The sequence below is a fragment of the Epinephelus moara genome, chromosome 16 (assembly GCF_006386435.1).
Source record: "Epinephelus moara isolate mb chromosome 16, YSFRI_EMoa_1.0, whole genome shotgun sequence".
NCBI classification, from domain to species: Eukaryota; Metazoa; Chordata; class Actinopteri; order Perciformes; family Serranidae; genus Epinephelus; species Epinephelus moara.
In genome coordinates this window covers 16,346,541-16,359,266 of record NC_065521.1, presented here as the reverse complement: position 1 = coordinate 16,359,266, position 12,726 = coordinate 16,346,541, and the positions used below count along the sequence as shown (strand labels likewise).

The window sequence follows — 12,726 nt, the reverse complement described above, 5'->3', positions numbered from 1 at the left end:
GCGTCAATAGAGGGAGCTTGAATGATAAAGATTGAACTAGATAACCTTAATCCTCATGGAATCAGTGAGTCATAACTCATGTCCCACATGAAAAGATTTCTTCATAACCACAGTTGACTCAAAAGTTTTTTTGGTTTTTGTTGTTATTTTCATGGCCTTGCTGATATAATACTGCCCTTGTTACAGTTGCCTTATGTTTCTCAAGTAAAGGGCTTTCAAATCGATGTTAATTTCTTTATTACATATTTGCCCATCTTATTATAATCTAGGGGTGCATCATTTGAGGAAAACACGCTTTAATGTCGTTAAATATCGCAATTACAATATTCCTTGTATTAAATGGATATTAAAGTGTATTCGGTTCTTGACTCAGACTCGCACAGTACCTGTCCTTGTGCCACGTCGTCTCTCACACTCACCTTGTCACACTTTCCCCCTTCATCTATGCAGAGTAGTATAGCAGCACTCGTCTAATAAACCTCACTCACATGCGTTTAGGTTCTTAACAGCGAGGGATCTGCCTGATTGGCCAGAGTTATCATGGCATGTATCGGACACAACAGTGCCTACAGACAGAATGTAATTTAATATGTTGTTACTATATTCAGAGTACGGTATTGCAATGTGTTTATCACCCAGGTTGACATCTTTTAAAAAAACCTACATTGTACAGCCTTAATATAATCATTACAGCACACTTACAATACAATGTCTGCATTAGATTTAATAGACAGAAATTTTAAGAGTGTTATAATATAAGCTTCAACAAAATGGCACCAACCATTGACATTAGTCTGTTAATTATTGTTTTTCACATAAGCCATAACCCATCATGGACTTAAGCATCTGAAGTTGTACTCTTAAAAACCTTAATGTGATTTCGCATAGAAGCGCTTTATATCAGCTGAAGTTCAGAACAAGAATGTAAAACGTAAGAAGAAATTGTAAAATCTCATCCTCTTTTTCTCCTGCTATTCACTTAAGCTGAACAGACCTAGAGCCAAACACAAACTCCTCTATTTGTGTATGTCACTCAACAGCATCACAGTTGCTCAAACAGACCTGATTGTGAACTCAAAATCAGAACTTTTCAAACATTGGGAGACTATTACCAGACATGTTGCCAGAGCTCTATTTTGACTAGCAAGTGAGCACCTTAACACATTGCATCATCATCTCCCAGCTGTCACACAACACACACACACACACACACACAGAGGCATTGCAGCGGAAGTTAATGTGGGGCCCTACCTGAAGTCGCTACACTTTCCTGTTTCTGACATCATCTTTTATTATTTTAGTTTAATGTGCTCATTTTAATGCTGGGAAGTTCATGCTTCATTTTGTTTTAGACTGAAATTCCCAGCACAGACCTTTGTGTCCCTGGCTTATTATCTGCTGGAGTGTGCACATCTGAGCGCGTTCCCGTCAGCCTGGTAGTTAAGATTTGCATAGTCCCAGCAGGCCTTGGTGTGTTCACTCCTTTTCCTGTTCCTGTGTGTATTGGGACCGTCACTGTGGTTACTCTTGTTGGATTCACCCAGATAGCAGAGCACAGCCACAGAGGCACCTGAGAGCTGTCTCTAGAATGCAAAACAGGGTTTGTAACAATTCCTCTTAGAATAACTGTGCTTATGACGCAGACTCTGCAGGTTGTTTTTTAAGGCACATGAAATATTGAATGTAAATAAATGCTCTTAAAGTAATTATGGTATATTACAATTGCACAGAAATGAATCACCTCTCTGGATCAATCCAAGGATTAACACCAATCATTCTGTGAAATACTGTGATGTTGAAAAGCAGCAACTTTAAAATCAGGCTGGGACATTTTTATGTGATACACAGGTGCTTTTATATTCACTAACAAACTTTATTTCAACATTTAAACTCCATCAAGCATGGCGCTCATCAATTAGTCGATCCAAGTTTATTATTCACTGTTGTGGCCTTTGCAGTTTTTGTTAAATTATCAGATTAAATATGATGAGAGATGCCATTTTTTTATATGTGATTAACTACCTATTCAAAACGGGCAATGGACTGGTCATTTTGAATTGTTCCATAGTTTGAGCTGTCTTGTCTTTGTGTTCATCAGGCTTTTGGTCAGCGCCTCCCAGGACGGCAAACTCATTATCTGGGACAGCTACACCACAAACAAGGTACTGAAACAGTCTCAGTGCTGTGTGTTTTCTTACACTTTTAGGGGGAAAAAATGAGCATGCCACTTACTCAGCACTCATCATTGTGTGCATATGCATTTTTAGTGTGTACAGTTTGGAAAAGCATTTCAGGCATTTAATCTTAAAATCAATCTGAACCATTCATTGGATGTCAGATGCTTTTCACACCAGTCAAAATCAAAAACTGGAAAAAAAAAAAATGTGTATGGTTAAGTCTAAATGTCTAAATGTTTTCTTACCTTTTCACCAAAGCTAAAGTCACTAATAATCATTACTCCCCCATCTTTAGCAGGTAGTTTCATTTAGATTGACAAAGTGCTGAGTTCATTATAAAATAATTCACAAGTGTTTGAGGGTGCCAAGTGATGCTATTTATAGCGGGTATTGTGCCCTTGAAAGGTTAAGTTAATATTGCGGACAGACTTTGTCACATGCCCTCCCCTCTCTCTCCCATCTGTCACTGCATACTATCTAATATTAAATCTTCCTCCTCTCTTCCAGGTCCATGCCATCCCGTTGCGCTCCTCCTGGGTGATGACGTGCGCCTATGCCCCTTCTGGGAACTACGTTGCCTGTGGAGGTCTGGACAACATCTGCTCCATCTACAACCTGAAGACCCGTGAGGGAAACGTGCGTGTCAGCCGTGAGCTGGCCGGACACACAGGTAGGCTGGACACATCCATTAGCATTTACCCATCAATCCCAGGACTTTTTGAAGGTCAGATTTATCTGACAGTAGATCCTATTTGTAGTGTTACTCAATAGCCCTTTTTACACAGAGATCCCGCAGTAGGGCCACAACAAAGACCCTCCATTATGCCAGCTTTGCTTATACAGAGCCAAACAAGGCAGACATAATGCCGCCGCAGTGTGTGATTTTAGATAGCATGCAGGCTTTCCGGGAGCAAAAGAGGCGTGATGGGCGTGACATGTAACAGTTTCATCCTAGCGTGACATAAAATAAGCACTGGCAATGCTTTATTAGCAATAACAATGGCATAACATGGCAATAACAGTCATCCCTATTATATGGCGGTTGATCTTGCCCTCTGCTCTGAGGGTAAGGAGCCCTGGACCTCATTGCAAACATTTTCAGTTGCAGTTCTTTATCTTTGATTTAGCTGCTAACTGCAGCTAGCTGCTTTTTAAATCCGGGTGGTGGGTCTCACACATAACATGTTATCAAAACGTCAATACCTGTGCTGTCCTGCCAATTGTTCCTTTTACACAGATGTAGATTTGGTGCCGTTACTATCTATGCTGCCAGCTTAAAGGCGAGACATCTCTGTCCCACCATTTCGTAATCGTGCCTTTTGTACAGAACGGTGAGGAAGAATAACTGTGCGACTGCAGTTGGGAAAGGTTCTGGAGGCTATGGGACAATAAAAGTTGTCTTTGTGAACCTTCAGGAACACTGAATTTTCTACGTTTAGCACTAATGCTATAGAGAAGAAATTTTGGATTTGAATGAATTAATATTAAATCTACTTTAAGATCTGCACACATAAGCTCAACCAAATGGCAGTGAGAAGTAACTGGAAATTTTAAAACATCATAAATAAAACTCAGCAGGATCGTGTTCACCCAGCCAGTGTCCACAGCTTTATACAAAAGGACGAGAGGTACAAAATGTTATGTTATCACAATGTTATCATGACGGAGCACTGAGTCTCTGCATTTTGGAAACAGTTTGCTTCGCACACTCAAGTTTCAATTTGTCTCTTCCTTTGTGAGAAGAACAGATCACACCCAATACCCAAAGCCATTCTGTTATCGATGTCCAACATTGATATTGGGTTTTTTTCTGTCAACCTCATGAACTGGTGTAAGCCTAATTATTTTCGTATCTGAGAGATACCAGTCACATGTTGTGTCTTTCTCCACAAAAACAGGAGCTGGTCGAGCCGTATTCCAGCTCAGACTAATGAAAGTGTTGAGCTCTTAGGCAAGGAGCATTCATCTGATCAGTGTCACATGATGCAGGAAGTGTGTCAGCATTTTAGTTCTAGTTCCCTCGCTATAGGGAGGGGTATGTACACTCTACCAGCTCGTAAAGGATGAATTATGGAAGCAAGTCATGAACTGGGAGATACCCTACAGCTTCTTTTCTGTTTCTGGGAGTGAATTAGTCAATTCATCTCCCCCACGCCCAGCACACACAGCATTCTCTGAGGGGATGATGATAATTCGGATTAGATATTCTTTCTGTGTGCGGACAGTAAGGAAAAGAAACCTCTGCTTCTTAATAGTAAAGTAAAGACAGTCCATCATGGATGAGATTTTCAATCAGTGTGTTTGATTCCTGTCAGGTTACCTGTCCTGCTGTCGCTTCCTGGATGACAACCAGATTGTCACCAGCTCTGGAGACACCACCTGGTGAGTTGTGATACTGCACCCAATGCAAACCAATACAAGACCTCCACAGATTACAACCTCAAAAAACAACATAGAGTTTAGCTTAACACCTATGTAACACAATTCAATTAGAAAATGAGCATTATATATTTCAGATAAAGTATTAGTCGCAGGGCTGTCATATTTGTTCATATTCTATGTTCCAACATTTAGTTTTAGTTATGGAAACATTAAAGCCATATCAGTTCCCCAGATTATATCGAGATTCTCAGCCGGCACTGACTATTATACCTGGTGAGCTACAGTTTGAAACTAAGTCAACCTGAAGCCCAAAGTGTTGGGTCTGCATGGGCAACAAAGACTTCATACAGCTACCCAGCATCACATCGTGGGTCGATCAGATTCCTCCTTGAACGACACTTAAAAATTTCATATTGCTCGAGATGTTATTTTGTATATTGCAGCTGTATTTTGAAAGTGTTCCTGCTTTTTTGCAGTGCTCTGTGGGACATTGAGACTGGTCAGCAGACAACTACATTTGCTGGTCACACCGGTGATGTCATGAGTCTCTCCCTGGCGCCCGACACCAGGCTGTTTGTGTCTGGAGCCTGCGATGCCTCAGCCAAGCTCTGGGACATCAGAGAAGGAATGTGCCGACAGACCTTTACTGGCCACGAGTCGGACATCAACGCTATCTGCGTAAGGCTGCGCACACACACGCGCACTCTCTCTTAGATGTTATATACTAAACACATCAGGGTGTTAAGTCTCAAATCATTCAAGGCATGGCCAAGTCAGTTCTGTGAAAGCAGATCTCGGGTTCTTGAGGGCATGTTCAGGTCAGGTCACAAATTTTAAATTCCATGTCAAGATGCAGATCGTTCATGACCCTTACAATGACATTGCATTTGGTTGTTTTTCTTTCAAAGCTGTGTTAAGCGTGTTTTTACACAGCTGAGACCAAGTTCGTAGAATATATTTAATTGGAAGCGTTAACTTCCTGCAGCATAATATATGCTTTAGAAGGACTCTGTAAATAAGAATTGAAATGATTTGGTGCCACATGTTTATGCTTTTTAGGGACCAATAGAAGAGAATAAGATGTGGCAAGTTACTGATACACAACCTTAGGACAACAACAAAAGTGTGATCACAAACATTAAACTAGAGGTGCAGACCTCCAACAAGGCCAAATGCCCTATCTTGCAAATTATTATGAAAAATAATTTGTTTATCCACCCCATGATTCAGATCTGCTCCAAATTGTTATTGATACTTCCTTGGTCCATGCTACACCCTTCCACCAAGTTTCATGAAAATTAGGCCAGTAGTTTTTCCTGCTGACAAACAAACACATAACCTCCTTGGTGTAGATAATAAAGACATATGAAAAATTTAATTAAATGCACAAAAGTATCAACACTAAAATATCTCCCATGACCTTTTGTTGTAGTTCTTCCCCAATGGCAACGCATTTGCCACGGGTTCAGACGACGCCACCTGCCGGCTGTTTGACCTGCGTGCTGACCAGGAGCTGATGGTTTACTCACATGACAACATCATCTGTGGTATCACCTCCGTGGCATTCTCCAAGAGTGGCCGCCTACTGCTGGCTGGCTACGACGATTTCAACTGCAATGTCTGGGACACTTTGAAGGCCGACCGTGCAGGTAAGGCAACATACAGGGCAAAAGAGCAGAGATGGATAAATATGTTGTGCACAGTGTGTTCTCAGTGCCAAAACCTGTACACATTCAAAACATGTCTTACAGACATTGGACACCAAACATATTTTTGGTGAGTTAGCAGCTCCTCAGGCGAAACCTTCTCATCCTATAACACTCTTAGGAACGAGCAGTTGATGGGTGTGTTTTCTACCACCAAGTTTGGTTTACTGTAATTATTCTGGAGGCCAGCATGCCAAAATATCTTGTGAAGTCAGTATTTCCAGGTCTGCTTCATTATAGTGTTAGCACTTTCAGACGTCTGAATAACCAACAGCATGGATGGATTACTGAACAAGCCTATTGGGCGGCCTCAGGGCCCAAAGTGTCAGTGGCCTCCCTGGCCTTCACCTACAAACTTTCACTCGAATGAACTCAGACACTAAAACTACCAACAGAAACAAAACAACAACAACAAAGACACAAAATAAACTCAAAAAGACACAAAATGAAGAGAGGCAAATCACCACAAAGTGTGTGTTTTGCTCCTATGTAGGAGAGTTGGTGGGGCCTTTTGCATGTCTTTGCCCAGGGGCCTATTGTCTCATAACCCGCCCATGACCAGCAGTAAATGTCAGAGTTCAGTGTCAGTCCAGTGTGGAGTAGAGGTGTGGGAAGACATTGAGAACATCTGTCCCAGCCGTTGTTGAGTACCACCACAATCTCCTTTCTCAGCTGATGGGTGCAGTTCAGCAGTTAACACAAACCATGGAAGAAGTTATAAGTGAAGAATGCTGTAAACAGTCTGCAGCATTCTTTGGGCTCGTCTTGTTTTCACATCTCTGCGCACCTGGCCAGTTGCTGCAGAAGTGGGCGTGGCTGTCATGTAGTTGGTTTTGGAAAGTTCTATATATTGGGCAAACAGAAACCACAGTAAACCACTAACCTGAAGTGTAAACTGTAGCTTTACATCTTGCTGAATAACAGAAGTGAGGACTGTTCTCCGAGGTTCATAGTTAGGCCAGAAGAAAATCACTAACTGAAGAAGTAGTACCTGGACCATGTTGAGGGAAAGTGTGTATACCACAAGGTAAATTACTGGTGTTTATCACAGGCTAACTCACTGTATTGACCTTCACAGATTGATAGCTGTAAGAGCATCTAGGTGTGGGTATGAACTGCAGGGTGAGGCAGGTTTTAGAGTAAACAAACAAAACATACTAATTAGTTTATTCTCAAGAATCCCATCATGATGCCACATCAGAAATATGGTTAAATTATTACATCAGCTCGGACAAGTTTTTGTCATGTTTTCCACCTCAGTCACATCTGAGGTGGAAAACATGACAGGCCAAGGCCTAATTTCTGATACCTGTCAAACCGATACAAAAGAGCAATTATGAATCCACTGCAACAGATCTAACATGCATAGACCCATTAATCAGTGTTGTTGTTTTTTTTGTTGTTTTTTTGTTTTTTACAAAAGTGAGATTAACGTTATTGTGATTCGTTTAACTGTTATTGGGAAAAAAGTGTTTGGGTAAATTAGTTTAATCCAGTCTACAGTTGGTGTTTTATGCAGGGCCTTTCCCAAGACTTTGTCATGATGTGACCATAGATAAGTAATCGTCAGCTGGCAGCCTGCGAGCCACTTACGGCCCACCAAAGTTTCCCATGCAAGCCCACAGAATATTAATGAATTCAGAAAATGTGAGATCAGTTATTTACGATATCTCCAAGCAAGGATGGAGACAAAGTCAAAGCTCACTTTTACCATTTCGTTTCATTTTTGCTGTTATTATTAAAATATAATATTAAACAAGCATTAATTAAAGTATTAAACATTGATGGGCAAATTAGGTGTAACTAAGTTTAAATATATATATTTGAAAGTCTGGCCCACACAGTCTTCGCACATATGTGGTCGATGGCGCCTGCCCCTGTATCTGGAAGGTTACGCGGCTGGTTATTCAATTTTTCTGGTAGAAACAACATCATGAAGGCTACATAACATTTTCAAGTATAGTTATGAAAAGATGACTGAGCAGTACCAGCCGGGGAAAGGATACAAGAAATCTTTCAAGGCACTGTGTACGTCTGGCCATCGTGAGGTTTGTGGACACCCTGAAGGAGCGTCCATGGCTGCGATGGGAGACACTGTCATACATCAGCTCTCGCCTGGTTTCTGCTTCACAAGTCACAGCTTTATGTTTGTTGAAGAAACTCACATGACATCTGGATTAGTGATTGCCAGAAGGCAATTCTGGAACAAAGGGAAGACAGCGGAGGAAAAATTTGTGGAATGATCAGACAAAAGTTAGCTTTTTGGGTATCACACTGAATGCAGTATTTTGCTTAAGTCACATTACACATCAGTGGAAACACATTAGACCTGCTGTGCTTGTGAAGGGACCTGCCCATGAAACGTGACAGAAGTGAAACAGTTTTCCAAAGAAGCATCAGGTTAAAAATGAAGTGATTTGCAAATCTAATTCGGACCTGCACACATACAGTGTAGCTGCTGGAGGTTTCTCTCTTAATATTTACCAGAAAGGCTCAGATATTTTAGACATGTAATCAGGTTGCTTTCTGTTAGCCAATACTTTTTATAAGCACTTAACTTACTTTTTCTAATTCAGCTGTATGTTGTAGGAAAAATCTTCAACTAATGTAGATACAGGAGCACGTTAGGAGGCATATGTGCTTTTATAGACCAAATTTGGACAAAAATGAAAGATGAACTGTATTGTCATTTTGCCAATGTTACAGTGAAGTTATTTACAAAGGAAGAAACTTCTTGTTGGTGATTTCTGTTGTGTTATTTTCTTGAAATGTGACCTCACAGCAGACCTGAGCTACACATTGTGCCATGCACGTGGTATAAGCAACACTTGCATTGCCCTTTACCAAAGAGCAGCAGGTCAGACACTGCTGCTGTACCAGAGGGGTTGTGCACATTACCATAGACAAGAAGAGGCCCCCACACTGATCAAGAGACACCTTCTTTACTTTTAACAAACTATGCAGCAGGAAGCAACTTCTTTAGAGTCCAGTTTTGATTGTAGCTGTTTGATATTGATAATTGGCCTGTTTGAGGTTAAACAGGATAAGATCTATTGTTTGGTTTTTCCACAGTATAGGAGGCATTCATATACATCTGGGAAGGCAGCGAGTGTCACCTGCTCCAGCAGTGAAGAGCCCCTGTGGAGGCATGAATACTTTACAGCTATTGACTACATAGTGGGTTAGGGATCAGAGGAGGCCCACATCTGAGCAGGCCATTTCAAATACACACTTATTTAATCCATTGGTGGGTTGATATATTGATTATCAGAATTATTGGGTCAATGTTAGCCTTCAATAAGTCTAAAAGCTCTGAGAGAGGCATCTGAAATATGTGCTGCTCTTTGTGGTTTGACGCAAACAAGCACAACATACCAGGCAGGCAGGTGTCTGACCTCGTCTCTTTCTCCCTTGTTTCACCTTTCAAGAATCTCCACAGACATCACTGATGTAGTAATGATGAACTCTTTGTTGTGTCACTGACCCTGTTTGCTGGTTATTCAGGTTTAACCTAGCATATTGTATCCATCAGACAGAGCAGGTGTATTGCTGTGTCTCAGCCTCTGGTGTCTCTGCAGGTGTCCTGGCTGGTCACGATAACCGGGTGAGCTGCTTGGGTGTGACCGACGACGGCATGGCAGTGGCAACAGGGTCCTGGGACAGCTTCCTCAAGATCTGGAACTAGAGTCTGAAGGTAAATGATGAACTGAGAGAAATGTTGTCTGATGATTGGTTGAGAAACAGCAGCAGCAGCAGCAGCATTAGCTACATGGAGCTCAGCTAGAGTTTGTGTTTACTGCCATCTGGGGGTTGGGAATGAAGGTGGAACATGTAAGACATTTTAAACATGAGTAAAATAAATATGTGAATATTTGTAATTGCTAATAAAACTTGGAGAAACATGATCAACCCATGATGCATTGATTTTACAGTTTTCTGGTCAATGAATCAAATCATGTTTTTTTCTTTTGTTCTCAGGTGGCATCTGGACTCCAAAGTTGAGTGGAAGACCATTCCAACATCACAATGTTCAATTTTATTGCATATCCAATCTTTTCAAAAACACCATGATACTGACTCCAAACACCCCAAAAAACTATCAAGGGCAAAAATTCTCTCTCTCTCTCCTTCTCATTTAAAAGAGCACAATTGTCTGTCACTCATTCAGCTACAAAAAAAAAAAAGCTTGAGGAATTTAGTGGTTTTAAAATGGAACGGAGGGGAAAATTGTGCATTCCTCCCATGACCATGGTCTGGTATTGTAGTAAGTGAAAATGCAAACACCCCACCGCTGCCGCCGCCACCAAGCAAACGTGTCCTGCGTCCTCATTATACACAGGTCTGAGTGAAGGTTATTACATGACAGTGATCTAACTCTTAATAGCTTTTGGGCCATGTTTATTTTTGTTTCTGTTTTTGTTTTCATTCTTCTTTTTTTTTTTTTTTTTTTTGTTCAAGAGAAGTAGATCAGTGAACTGTCAGAATGAGGATCAAAGCTTTGTTTTATTTCCTAGTCTTTACACATTTTAGAGAATGTTTTTAAGTTGAGACCTAGAAGAACCTCCAGATCATGTCATTTTAAAATCCAGCTTTATCCCACTGGAGAACAAAGCGAGAGAATTGAGCTTCAACAGGGAGTCCTCAAGCCACTTCTGGCCCTTCTGTATATTTAGTCCCATGATACTTTTACTGTTTCTTTTTTCCAGTGTAGTCCACAAATCTTTGTTTGCACAAAAATTAAACTTTGCATATATAGAATAATGTCTAAAGAAAAAAAAAGTTAACTAACCAAGCACATGCTGTTTATGATAATGAATGCTCGTTTTTAAAACGAAAAACAACAAAAAAACAAACCATTTTAACCATTCTTACACCTTTTTGTCTGGCGACAGTGTAGAATAATTAAATGAAGATTAACCCATCGGATCATAATCCACCCTGCCCCCTTTTTTTTTTATTAATTTTTTTTTTCTCCTTTAATTTAGTTTTGTTTTCCCTGGTTTCTGTTGCCCATGGTTGGGACCGGTGATGTGATTTGGTCGGGTAGGGAGTACCTCCACTTTAGCCCGGTTACAATCCGGACGTTTCTCTTTTAACAGAGGTGCCCATTCCGTGCTTGGAAACGCAGTTACTACTCTGTGAATGACATGTTGTATAAATCAATGTTTGAAAATAATGATATTGAAACTTTTTAAGTTAAAAACGAAAAAAAAAAAAGATTTTGGTTGTCTGCCATGGGTGGGTTATCTCTTAGAATCGCATGCTGTAGAATTGCTTAAAAAGGTGCATATGGAATTAAGTCCTTTGATGTTTTTCTTTGAGAAAATAACCTGTTGAATATATCAATACAATGGTATTTATATTTTCCTTTTTTCTTTTCTTTTCTTTTATTTTTCTTTTTCCTTTTTTTTGTTTTGTTTATTTTTTTTCCTTTTTGTTTTTGGCTACTCCGTGCATACATGATTCAACTAAAATGTCAAAGCTATGCACTTGAGAAGCAAACCCTGCAACATAAACGGTTACTTGGTCCATACTTGGGAGGGATTCCACAAATTAAGACGTAACGTAAATGTTTAAATTGTACACACATGCATACGTACATTCATCCACCTAAACATACACGATCTCAAATGGAACAAATACATTTTCATTCCTTCTGTAGCAAACAAAATTCCACTTACAAAGAAAAACATTTTATAACAGGTTTTTTTCTGTCCTTTAATAAAAAATGAAAAAAAAAATCTTGCAGCATCTGAATGGCAGAATTTTCTGTTGTTCCCTTCTCCTTGTAAACAGAGACGCTCTTTCTTTAGCAGTAGTGACATTTTTTCCATTCTGTTTTTTCTCTGCGACATTCTGTACAAAAAAAAATGTGCTGTAATTGTGCGTTAGGCCTGGAGTTGGCAAAAAATAAAATGAAATAAAAAATATTAAAAATTAATTAAATTCCCTTTCCTTTTCTCTCTTTCTCCATCAAATAACTGTAGAGCTCTGCACCCCCACTGTTCCCTTTTCACCTTTTGTATTTAATTTTAAAGTCAGTCAGTGTACAACCGAAAGCTGGATGCAAGATAGAAACTATATTAAAATGTACTGTTATTTAAGATGTAATAAAAAGCAGTTTGAGATGACCTACTGTGTTGAGTGTGATTCACTTAGAGCGGTTACCACTGAAGCTAGAATGTTGCAGACTGTTTGGTTTCCTTGTAATTATGTTCAAGTTAAATAAACAATTTCTTATCCACTGTTGAATCAGCCTGGCTCCTCTGTGCAGTCACTCACACTTTACTCTTTCACATTCAGCATGCACACAGTGTATGAAGGGACACCTTAGAGTCCTGTTTGTATGTGTAGCTGTTGTGAGGATAGAAACTAAGCTGCAGACCATGACTGTGAGCTTGTGATGTGTCTGTTCAGCACCGCAGACTCACATGAAGAGAAGCCACATAAAAAGCATGACT

The 12,726-nt window shown here is 40.1% G+C and overlaps 1 protein-coding gene across 1 annotated transcript in view; it reads left to right on the top strand.

The window, feature by feature from the left end:
* Positions 1-12,517, top strand: part of LOC126402262 (guanine nucleotide-binding protein G(I)/G(S)/G(T) subunit beta-1) — a 42,514-nt gene extending 29,997 nt beyond the window's left edge. Inside the window, exons 5-11 of the mRNA XM_050064068.1 lie at positions 2,099-2,162; positions 2,685-2,847; positions 4,493-4,559; positions 5,036-5,237; positions 5,992-6,208; positions 9,844-9,959; positions 10,244-12,517. Coding sequence (XP_049920025.1) covers positions 2,099-2,162; positions 2,685-2,847; positions 4,493-4,559; positions 5,036-5,237; positions 5,992-6,208; positions 9,844-9,950 — 820 coding nt within the window. The 3' untranslated portion in view covers positions 9,951-9,959; positions 10,244-12,517. The remainder of the gene's footprint in view (positions 1-2,098; positions 2,163-2,684; positions 2,848-4,492; positions 4,560-5,035; positions 5,238-5,991; positions 6,209-9,843; positions 9,960-10,243) is intronic.
* The last annotated feature ends 209 nt before the right edge of the window (positions 12,518-12,726 follow it).